This window comes from Plutella xylostella, chromosome 26, assembly GCF_932276165.1.
Source record: "Plutella xylostella chromosome 26, ilPluXylo3.1, whole genome shotgun sequence".
NCBI lineage: Eukaryota > Metazoa > Arthropoda > Insecta > Lepidoptera > Plutellidae > Plutella > Plutella xylostella.
Window position 1 is genome coordinate 906,529 of NC_064006.1, and position 13,012 is coordinate 919,540.

General features: G+C 39.5%; 1 protein-coding gene across 1 annotated transcript in view; it reads left to right on the forward strand.

The window, feature by feature from the left end:
- Nucleotides 1-13,012, forward strand: part of LOC105398363 (mitoferrin-1) — a 38,357-nt gene that overhangs the window by 22,324 nt on the left and 3,021 nt on the right. The window contains exons 4-8 of the mRNA XM_048630517.1: nt 2,958-3,014; nt 8,613-8,752; nt 9,674-9,832; nt 11,583-11,672; nt 12,630-12,710. Of these exons, the coding sequence (XP_048486474.1) occupies nt 2,958-3,014; nt 8,613-8,752; nt 9,674-9,832; nt 11,583-11,672; nt 12,630-12,710 (527 nt within the window). The remainder of the gene's footprint in view (nt 1-2,957; nt 3,015-8,612; nt 8,753-9,673; nt 9,833-11,582; nt 11,673-12,629; nt 12,711-13,012) is intronic.

Below are 13,012 nucleotides of genomic sequence, written 5' to 3' on the forward strand. Positions count from 1 at the left end.
TGGTGAGCACGGGGGATACTCGTACGGTGGGCGGGTGTGTGGCGAGAGAAGTTATTTATTTATTTATTTATTTATTAAGGAACACCAACAGCATACATATAGAACAATACAAAGGTATTTCTTATTATAAAATACTGATATGTATGCCTCATTATAGGTATCCACATCATTCTTAAACGATACTACAACACGATAAGTTAAGTACTTAATCTAAACTAAAGACTAACCTAAACTAAAGATTAACCTAAAAATGTGAAAGGTAACAGTAAAACATTAATACATTAATCTAACATAACAATGTGAGCAAAAAAGTAGAACAGAGATGTAGGTATGAACCCAATAAATAAGATTTAACTTTTATTTTTATTTTGAAAAGAATTGTAGTAGTTTGGTTTTGAAACAGTTAAGGCTGTCGTGGAAGATGTCGAGACCATTCACTTGTGTATTCAAGCTGTTGTACTCTCTACACATTCTACAAACAGGAGAGGTCATACCCGTATTCGTTTTACAAAAAGGAAGGTCCAATATTTTATTTATAGGATACCTAGGGTAACGCGAGGGTACATTTAACGATATGGGTGTAAGATTCGAGACCGAGTCTATGTTATGGTTAAGAATTTTGTGCAATAGGCAGACATCCTGAATTATTCTTCGATCCCGCAAGGTACACATTTTAAAAAACTGCAAGCGAACATTGTACGGACTCCTATGTGATATATTTGGGGCAGAGAACGCTAATGACCGGGTGAACGCCCTTTGAATACCTTCAATCCTTTGGGATTGATTACTATAAAAGGGGCTCCAAGCAGTAGACGCATATTCGAGTTGACTGCGTACCAAAGAGTTGTAGAGTAAGATCTTACACGTAGGCGATTTGAATTTTTTCGTGTTTCTCCTGATAAAGCCAAGCATTTTTGCCGCTTTATTAACCACCGCATTGATATGCGAATCGAACTTCAGACTACTATCAATAAGCACGCCCAAATCTCGGATTTCGCTTACTTCCTCCAGCTGTCTGCCATTAAGGGTATATGTGGACGGTATGACATTTTTCTTTTTCGTGTATTTGATATGATAACATTTATCAGCATTCAAAACCATTGCATTGTCATTGCACCAACGTTTTATTCTATCCAAATCATGTTGGATGAGCATAACATCATTGTTGGAATTAACTTGGGCATATATTTTAAGGTCGTCAGCAAACAAAGAGAATTTACAATGACGAATTTCATTACAGATATCATTGTTAAAGATTAAAAATAGTATAGGGCCCAGATGGGACCCCTGGGGCACACCAGACGTTGCAATGTATATCTGGCTTTCGTAACCATTGACTGACACAGTTTGGAGTCTTTCATCGAGATATGACCTAAACCAATCCAACAGAGTCCCATGTATCGAGTAGTGTTCCAATTTTTTTATTAGTAGCTTATGACTGACTTTATCAAAGGCGCTACTGAAGTCAGTATAAACTGCATCAACTTGTGCACCTTTATCAATACAAGAGGATAAGTCAGTCACAAAAGAGACCAAGTTGGTGTGCACAGATCTTCCCTTTATAAAACCATGTTGATAAATCGACAGTGAGTGGTGAACATAGCGAGATAGAATCGGGCATACAAGTGATTCAAAAATCTTAGAAAAGCATGATAGAATAGACACTGGACGATAGTTTGAAACCTTAGTTACATCATTTTTTTTGTATATTGGTATTATTCTAGCCCTTTTGAATTCGTTTGGATATAATCCATCACTCAAAGATTTGTTAAAAATCATCATCAAGGGAAGAGCCAAAACCGTAGCACATCTTTTAATAAACAATGGTGGAATTCCATCTGGCCCACTTCCTTTATATATGTCAAGTTGTTTAATTTTTTTTAATACCTCTAATTCAGTAAAAGCTAAACTACTGAGACCCGTACAGCTTGTCTTTCCTGAAAGGCTCTGAGCAGAATCCAACACAGTGTCTGAGCTGTACACCTTTGAAAAATTTTCAGCAAATAGGTTCGCTATAGCTGAACCTGTATTGGCTGCTTTATCATTCAACGTCATTTCAGCAGTTATATGGTAGGAACGGTAAGCACGGGAGACCATGTCACACACAGTAAGCACGGGGAAACATGCTGGGAAGGTATGATGAAGAAACGACCGAATAGTAGGACCAGAAAATCCGAGGACCTAGGCATTAGTTATTATGCAAAGTAGTAAGCTCGCATTAGATGCCAGAATTTGGGTCTGCCAGTTGCCTCCTGCTCCTGACCCCATATCTCACAAGTCACACTGTCCCGCAACATGTCAGAACGTTGTTAATCTGCCCTTACACCGTGCAGTGAGTTGGTAAGCGCTTGAGATGATGATCTCATGTGTATCTTGAATAAAACAATGTCTGCTTCAATTGATAAGGTTTGACGTATGACTTAGTTAAGTATTCTACCGTATTGACGACCGAATGGCGTAGTGGTTAGTGACCTAACTACTGAGCCGATGGTCCCGGGTTCGATTCCCGGCTGGGGCAGATATTTGTTTAATGACAGATATTTGTACTCGGGTCTTGGGTGTTGATATTTATATTTAGTATCTATCTATCTATGTATTTGTGTAGATATATCAGCTGTCCGACACCCATAACACAGGTTCTGCCTAGCTTGGGGTCGGATGGCCGTGTGTGAGATGTCCCCACATATTATTATATTATTATTATTATTCTATTCATGACCACGTTGCAGGTTTTCCCCGTCTAGGGTATGATGGATTTCCTCAACAATCTAGGTGTATTTTTTAATAATAAAATCTAAAATAAAATGGCCTAAGACAGTAATTTGCCATTATATATAATTATTATACATCTAAGTAAAGGTCCAAACGAGACAAATAGCATTAAGCATTAAATTGAAATTATTTTAAAAGCAGCTTTTAAAACGGTTATTAAAACATTTTCTTTTATGCTTTTCCAGGCTTATCCGGATGTTTGGCTTCAGTAATACACGACGCAGTTTCAAATCCCACAGAAGGTAAGTAATACTTTGTAACAACACTGACCATATCATTCTTTGTAATTTCTGACACTGACATGGTAACGTCTTACCCTTCTACATTGTCGGAGTTAGCGTTGTCGGACTTTAGTCGTTTAAAACACGGCGCCTATAAAAATAAATAGTAAGTCACCCCCATTACCTAGTTAAAAGTCGATATTGACCTTTAAGTATGTGCGTATTTTAAATCAATACAATCGGCTTGTGTATTATACGTAAATTTCCATTTAATTCTAGTCCTTAGCAGTCAAAGCATTGAGTATAATATCGATCAGTCATTCGTTCACACCGACACACAATTGGTATTCCACAATTCATTATAATTGTGCATGCGCGAAACGGTATTACGGTAATTGCAAGTCAGTTTACACGCGTGTTTATACTGTACATAACGTTATATACCTTCAGCGAACACAAGTATTGTATATAGCATATCTGGACATAGGCCTCTCCCAGAGAGCGCCACAAATGTTCAAAACAAAACACTATAATTTATCTAACCGCATCTTAGATTAACAAAATACGAACAATAAGTGTGAGTGCACAAGAAACGTCTCGACCAATAACACCCCACCTACTACTGAACTCTTTTTTTATAATTAGTTCAATTAGAAGATTTGTGACTTTATTCATTAGTACAATCATGGTTGTCATTACATTAAAAATTAAATGGTTTGATAGGAAACAAAATACGGACAGTTTATTTTTTTATTTTTGCATGTGACACACAATCTTGTTCATGTTCATATATGATTAATCTACTAAGTAGTAAACAGCGCCTCTCCCAGAGAGCGCCACAATACTTCAAAACAATACACAATTTATCTAACCGCACAGTAACAAGACCACAAGTACTATAGACCTATATTTATCACAACACCTCAAGGTACCGGGGTTTCCCACTTGCAGGCAGTCCGATGTTGAACCACGACGCTTCCTGTGTTCACGTAGCCTAGTAAACATTCAACAGACATACTAACACGGAGGCAGTCACAATACAGTGGTTTGTTTACTAACAAGTATGTTGGAAAGGTGTTTCCTTATCCACATTATTTTTGACGAAAAGATTTATATCTGCCAAACCGCTGTTTCTAGGGTGTTGGAAAAGTGGTATAAAAAAACGCGAATTTCCAACATTCGTCGAACAAAATGTAGTTAGGAATGATCCTAGTTTCGGCTTACTATATCACTTTTGCAACACAGTCTATGGTCTATGATCCACTATAGGCTGGTTTAGTCTAGTGGCTGGAGGACGTTTATCGTTATGACAGCCTATTCGTAGTCTCGAGTCCTTTAATTTACACCAACAGTTTCCGAGGTTACTCTTGCTTGATCAAGAACGTAGTTTCGAAGAGCTGTCATGCAATACGATTATCTATGCGACATATCATTTAAGCCTTGCTTTAGTAACTTTATGTTTCTTTCGTAGGAACGTCTTTAAACCAATGTGTCCTAAACAAGGCCCAAGGTATATGTGACATAACAATGTGTATAGATCTGTGTAGATGATCCCCTCGTACAATTTGCGGTCTGGGCGGATGGCGCTCCTTATACGTTATATCATTCGTTAGTTACGACCGCATGTACTTAGCTAATACATAGCAACATTTGTGTATCCAGTACATGCAATAAAGTGTCAAATAAATCAAATTATGTATAATGTACCTACAGGTTGTTAGAAGATACTATTGTATGTCTGTATCAAAAGGATAGGATATGATAGGGAAAGGAATCCGATACAGAAGAGTCACTAAGTCCCGCCCGTATGCCAAGATGTGTAACACAGTTTTTATAGAGGTCATTATCGGTCCATAGTAGAGCTGGCTTCAGCAATCGTAACCGATCACTGAGGTTAAGCAACAACTGGCACGGTCAGCCATTGGATGGGTGACCGATTTCAAGTGGTTCTTTTCGGACGCTTCCGTGCTTTGGACGGCATGTTAAGCCGTGGGTCCCGGTTGCTGCTTCGGCACCATTCGTTAAGCCTAGTCAGAGGCCTTCGGGCAGCTTGAAAACATCTGACAGTCGGGTTGCCCACTTACCCGACAACTTCAGTGCATTGTACTCATTCAAAAACGGCGATACGGCTTGCGACCTATCACGTGAGTACAAATGTACAGCGAAAAGCGGGTGACTCGCTTGCGAGTCACCTCTGACTACCCCTTCGGGGATTACAGTCGTGAGTATATGTATGTATATATGTATATAATCATTATCGGTTCATTAGCAGATGTGGCCATCTTGCTTATAGTGCTCCATGACTTGTAATGATGAGATACACTCCAGGATAGTAAATTATAGGGTAATTTTTGCTCCAGGTAATAATACAATTGATTGAAGCTTATCTTAAAGGAAAATACACAATTTAATGTCTCGCCTGGTACTAATCATAGACAAACGTGTCTAAATTACTATTTACATTTACTTATTCTAATACAGTTAGGTATTTATACACCGCACATAATATTACAATACTTAATTGTCCAGCTATACATAATGAATTCGTTTTTTGGTTCGCTCTACCCACTTTTCACTATAACAATAGCTATATTCCTATAAGCACAGTTTTATTAACGTGTATGTTGTATGTATACTAAGTCGAAAAACCTTTAAATGTATACTAATTAGCTACGATCATAATTAAAGAGTATTTGAACAACTGATCAACTTATCTGTGAGTTTCCGGTTTCACATGGCATCTTACTCCATTTTACCCACCTGAAATAATACTTCCTATTTACCTAATGTAAATTCTTGTCAGGAAGTTTAAATTAACATTTAACAAGTTAAAAAGTTAGGTAGAAGCTTGTAAAATATGACACTGTTGCCTAACGGGTACTGCAATTTACGAAAACGTTTTTTTTTAAATCTTCTGTTAAAAGTTTCATGATAGGTTCCGCTAGAGGCGCCACTTAGTATGCTAACAAACGTAAACTTTTATAGTTTTCAATAAACTATGTGTTAATTCAAGGTGTTAGCTAACTCACAAACTTTCGCCTTTATAATATTAGTAGGATACTTGTTTCGGGCGCACAGTTTTCCTAGAAATGCAGCCTAAACAAATATCTACCACGGAGAATCGAATCCGGGACATAGGCTACAACAGTTACTTACCGCTACTCTATTTAGCCTGAATATTTCAGTTTACACTCTAAAGTTTAGTGCAATATATGCTAATTAATTTTCCATATCCGTATTGGTACCATTGTGAAAATTCACATAAGTATTAAAAAAACCTGAAGGTTACAGGCGTACTGAAGTAAAGAAAATCAACCAACCACATTATTACAATACGGTTAATTAGCATGTCATGTTCTTACATTACGTTGATTTTATGATTTTATAATAGTTGCTGTAATGGGTTCATCCTTCGTTTGATTGACTGAAATTATTGATTTAATCGTTCACCTAACTAAGACTGACGACCGAATGGCGTAGTGGTTAGTGACCCTGACTACTGAGCCGATGGTCCCGGGTTCGATTCCCGGCTGGGGCAGATATTTGTTTAAACACAGATATTTGTTCTCGGGTCTTGGATGTGCCCGTAAAATGGCAATAGGCCCGCCCCCTATTACATTGGGACTAACATACACTCTGGCGAAAAGTGGGTGCAGCAATGCACCTCTGCCTACCCCGCAAGGGAGTACATTAGTACAAGGCGTGAGTGCGTGTGTGTGTTTCGTTCACCTAACTATTGCACAGTTGGTTAGTCGGCATTTGCGATAATTTTACAGGTTTATAGTAAAACCCTTAGTTCTATATATTATATGGAAATAGCGTTATAAGGGAGGGCGACGAAAGATTTTGGTCTTGTTTTGCGTGTCTTGCGGCCCATGCTAAGTATGCTGTAGTAGTCTAACACGTGTTTCCTACAAATTAGATACTTGTACAAATAAAGAACACAGCAGCAATAAAAGAATCGCAATGGGGAGGTGTCACACTGTAGTGGGAGGCAACACGGGTGATTACCAGCAAGTTAGCAAGGTATTTACATGACTAACTTGTTTATCTACTCAATACAATTTTAATGTAAGGGTATATGTCTATTAGCGTACGATAAAACAGTAGTAGTAAAATAGTAATAGTAGTAGTTGGACATGTACTAACGAAAGATAATATTTGAGGATTTTGTCTTTTTGCCGTTAAATCTGTAAAGTGTGGTTTAAACCTTAGGCTCTTCGCCCACGATCTTATTCTCTTGAGATCTAGGATAAGTTACTATGCATAGTAACGGGAAATAAAGACCGAGATAAAACTGAAGGACTGTTTACAAATTAATGTAGGCCATAAGTCATCAATTCATTACACTAAGACAATGCCATACAAGTCATACAACCAACTATAATATCTTTATCTTTGTTTCCATACAAGCACGGGTCATAGGTGAATCAGGCAAAGACGTTTTATGTAATCAATAGTATACCTTAAGCTGTTAGAGATAAATGATATATTTTACATTTTACATTGGATTGAATTGAGATGTACAGTTTTAAAAAACATTACTGTTTATTAGTGAATAGTGAAATAAATACTGAGATACTGTTGCTTCCTAACCGGAAGATGAGATGTCAAATGAAAAACAACTTCATCATAGGTGTCGCTATACAGGGTGTTGCAAAAAGGGTATACTAAGCCGAAACCTAGCTTTTTTCGCGAATTATGAAATTTTGATTTCTGTTTCGGGCTTAGATATGCCATGCTGCACATGTAGGTTTCGGCTTAGTATACCCTTTTTGCAACACCCTGTATATTTGCTATATACGAAAATAGCAATCAAAATACCTGGAAAAATCTTAACATATTTAAATATTCCGTCTGATTAATATTAAGGGCTAAAAGGCTTACTAGATTTATAGTTATCACAACTTTGTCATAATATGGCCGCAACGGACGTTTTAATATGATTTTACGAGTAGAGTCTAGACACGGTGTGATGTAATAATAAAATAACAATTTATTGAATAAACACCTAGTTGGTAGACACTACTCCATATTTTATTGTTATTGTGTAGTTTTGCAGGCATTGCTTTGTGATTAGCGGTCGTTGGCACATTTTGCGCGTCGTCTATCGTTGTATTTGCTATAGTTTGTTTCATTGTTGCTATTGGCTAGTAAATGGTGGAAATGAATGAAGTTATAGCTTTGTGATGGCGAAGTGACGGTGTAGGAGTTATGATGACGCATTTAAGGCTTTGTACAGCATTTTCTTGCTTCATTCAACCGAAGAAAATTAACTTGGCGATGTAGGGATCAATAGTAGCACACGGTGTTTTTTAAAAGCGTATAACGCGTTTCCAATGCTTACAGCGAGATTTGGACTTGCGGGAAAAGCTAGGTTTACTTATTTTGAATTTCAAGGTTCAAAAATGTGTCTCTAGACTTTCTTGCCCCGTTCTTACCCGTAGAGCGTATATTAAAGCCCGCCGCGCACTAGGCAGCCACGAATTCCCATATATTTTACTGGCTGCCTGGATCCAGATGGGACCTAAAAAAGCTTTTTAAGAATTAGAACGCTGACTCCTTATCAACTAGTTAATTTCACAAAAAACTCAAGACCACTCTTCTCTCCCTCCACAGTCATAAAGCAGCGTCTCCAAATGCTGAACTCGCCGTACCGCGGCGTATGGGAGTGCGCGCGGCGCGTGTACCGCACGGAGGGACTGCGCGCGTTCTACCGCTCGTACGGAACGCAGCTCGCCATGAACGTGCCCTTCCAGGTCTGTTCCTCTCCTCCGACCTGCCGTATGTTGAATCTGAAAAATTGAAGGATCTGACTGAGGTTTGACAGGCGAGCGTCGCTGCTTATGGATTGTTGATTGCTAAGGTGGTGGTACGGTAGCAGGTCACATATATCTACAACAAATATAAAAAATTAACACACAGCCCGTAATAATCCACTCGGGACATGAGCCTCTTCCAAGACAGAAGGGTTATTGCCATAATCTCCATCCTTGGCAGGCGAGTTGGAGATATTATCACACAACACAAACATGAAACACCCAAGACCCGATAACAAATGTCTGCCAAATGAATAAATTGCTTTATTTCACTGTTATTAAACCCTATTTCCCCCCTTCCAGTCACTCCACTTCGTGACCTACGAGTGGTGTCAGTCAATAGTCAACTACGATCCGCACGCTCTCTTATTAAACTCCATTTTACCTTATAGCTCTACTTCGTAAAAGTTGAAAAGATGCTCGAGGAGTTTCTTTCGCCATTTCTTTCCTCCTTAATGACGGGGCCTTTGTGAAAAAATTTCGTAACCTACCAGTGGTATGAGTCCACCTTCAATCATTTCCTTATTACCACCTACCTCAAATGTCTTTTCAAACCCTTGTGTGTTGTGTCCCTGAAACATAAAATAAACTTAATGAAGTTTATTCTAAACCCTTCTTTTCCCCCTCCGTGTAGCTCCACTTCGTGACCTATGAGTGGTGCCAGTCGGTAGTGAACTCCTTCGCGCGGGCTAAAATATCCTCCTCTTATTATCTTTACAGTCACTCCACTTCGTGACCTACGAGTAGTCTCAGTCCACTGTCCGCCATTTCCTCATTACTACCTATCTCTATATCTTTTCAAACCTTTTGTTCCTGAAATATAAAGTAAGCTTATTCTAAAATCCATTTTGTACCTTCCAGTCACTCCACTTCGTGACCTACGAGTGGTGCCAATCAGTGGTGAACCCGCGGCGCGGCTACGACCCCCGAGCGCATGCACTGTCGGGCGCTGCGGCCGGGGCGCTCGCGGCCGCCGCCACGACCCCGCTTGATGTGTGCAAGACTGTGCTTAATACTCAGGTGAGTAGAGGTGGTTTTTGAATGATTGGTTTATCTAGCTTTTCGAAGCTTGCAAGAGTATACTCAATATTAAGCGGGGTAAACACTAGTTTTAAATAGCAAGGTTAGACGATGTCGGGCGCCGCGGCCGGGGCCCTCGCGGCCGCCGCCACGACCCCGCTTGTTGTGTGCAAGACTGTGCTTAATACTCAGGTGAGTAGAGGTGGTTTTTGAATGATTGGTTTATCTAGCTTTTCGAAGTTTGCAAGAGTATACTCAATATTAAGCGGGGTAAACACTAGTTTTAAATAGCAAGGTTAGACAATGTCGGGCGCCGCGGCCGGGGCCCTCGCGGCCGCCGCCACGACCCCGCTTGATGTGTGCAAGACTGTGCTTAATACTCAGGTGCGTAGTTTACAATGACAGGCTTGAACAACACAAGGATGGATGGATGAATGGATGTTTGTCTCTCTTTCAAGAGAAAACGGCTGGGCCATTTTATATTATATTTGCCTTATAGTAAGCTTACGCCCTGGATAAACACATAGGCTTCTTTCATCCCGGACCACCCACAAGCCTTTTGTGGGGATACAAACTTTGTGGGAAACTTGTGACGGCACCGTAGCTTAGGCGGTAGTGAAGCTGCTTCCGAAGCTTGGGTCGCGAATTCGAATCCCGCCCAGGGCAAACATTTGTGTGATGAGCACTTGTGTTTGCCTTGTGTTTGGTTGTCGTTTATCTATTTAATATGTATCTATTTATGTATCTGTGTAGATATATCAGCTGTCCGACACCCATAACACAGGTTCTGCCTGTAAATTTCTTTCATGATATGGGTATCCCAATTTTAGCATGAACTTTATTTTCATTCTCATAAGATATATGTATAATTCCACTAGATTATCATAGTTTATACAGCGTTTCTTCAAATGAGACATCTGACACAAAAAAAACTACCCTTATTACAGTTAGGGAATGCAATCCCGACTCGAGATTGCGAATTCGGGATCCCGCGGGATTAGAAATATTAATCCCGGAATTTTCGGGATCCCGTTTAATAAAAATAAAAATGTTGAATTCAGATAACTGAAAAAGCTAATAACTGTTTGTTTGTGATAGTGAGGTTAACTAAAATAACATATTACTTGAAATAAAATAAAAACCTTTATTCTTTAGTCTTACCAACTTAAATAATAATCAGGTTGTAAGGAAATTAACGTAGGTAAATTAGGTAATCAAAACAATAAGCTTATTTCAAGGGAATTAGGAAAAAGAGAGATTTTGAAAATGACTCCTTAAAAAACAAAGGGTATTAATAGTTTCATTTGCTAAACGGCATCTAATGTCCGTTGCAATGTACCCCGCTGCTGAGAATGCCCTCTCCGACTCAACGCTGGTTGGCAACAGCGTGGCAAAGCAATTATATGCAAACTGCAAAAATCGCCCCCTTGTTCCTCCACACTAAACAAATCTTTTTCTTTTTTAATGGTAGATTATTAGATATTAGATAGACGCCGATTGCGCCCCGAGTGGTTGTGTGTTGCGTCGCTGACCACTGCCGCCCAATCCCGTCAATCTCGAACGGGATCTCGTCGTATAATGCGTCGGGATTGATCCCGAAAAATTACACGAGATCTCGCGAGATCGAGATCCCGCGGGATCGGGATTGCATTCCCTAATTACAGGGTTTTGACAGATGTTTATTGAAAATACTAAAAATCAATAATAAACAGATAATACAAACGAATGTATATTTTCCATAATGTTCCAGGAGAAGACGGCGCGAGCGGACGGGCTGGCGGAGGCGGCGGGGCACATCCTGCGCGTCACCGGCCCGCTCGGCTTCTTCAAGGGCGTCCAGGTACTGTACAGTACAGTCCACTTGACTTGACTCCCTTATAGGGCCTGCATAAACAGAGGACTTTTGTCATCCGATATAGATCTCTTATAAGTCAACTTCACCTAGGTATATACATATATGTCGCAGGCATCTGGTTGAATCTTCTTTTTGTATAGCGTCTGATGCTATTCAATTGTATGATTAAAGAACAACTCGTCAAGACGTTGAATGTAACGTTCGACGTCTTGACTGAACGTCATTCAGCGAAGTCGTTGAATGGGATATAGTATAGCCGACTTTGTATTGTCTGGTTAGGGTCAACATGACCAGACAAGAGTTAACACTACTATGTTACAAAGCTCTTATTTCACAAATTAACTGAACCATTAAAATCAATGTTGTTCATAATTATCCAGTTTTGCCACATTTTTTTTCTTTGAAACTAGCCGGCGGCGGCGTAATAATAGGTAAATACATGTTGTCACACTAATTTAACACAATAACGCACTTTAATGCTAATTTATTCGCAAAAATTATCAATACAGGTGCTTTCTGTGCCAGCTGTTAGACGCCATATTTTTTTTGGCGACTACTAGTGCCGCAGTGGGAAAACATTGAACTTAATTCATCACCTGACTGATTTTAAGTCCGCTATCTAGTTAAACGTTTTGTGACGCTTGTACAATCAACGTCCGGCCTAGTCATATAATTGAATAGCGCCATTCAATGAACGAGCTAGTGATTCAACCAAAAAGGAGATTCAACCAGATACCTGCGACATTATACACCTTTTGACATAGTTTATCATGTATTTCCTGTAGAAAATGCTTTTAGAATTAAGTCCGCTCTTTGTAAAATTATTTATGTTTGCAATAAACGTAATTAACTTTGGGAAGACTATTTTTGTGTCCTTTTATCATATTGCCTGTGTTTCTCCTCACGTTATACGCACTTATTAACACGTGTGTATGTTTGCAGGCACGCATCCTGTACCAGATGCCGGCGGCGGCGATCTGCTGGCTCACGTACGAGACGCTCAAGCACCTGCTCGTCGCCAAGGTAAACCAAAATATCTTCTACACCTCTTTGTTTTATTCACTCACGAGCAATGAAAAAGGTCCACTTACACACACTACTTCTGTCGAACAAAAGTAACGCTCCGCACGGAAGTGTATTTTAAGGCATAAGACAATACACGCTATTATTGTAGAGTTCTATTCTATTCTATTCTATTCTCTGTGGGGGTGTAAGTACCTGCACCTGGCTCTCTCGAGTGGAACCTTTGTGCATATCCCCAAGGTCTAAACTGCCTTCCTAAGCTTGGACCATTTCCCACCACGCTGGTCCACTGCGGGTTGGTG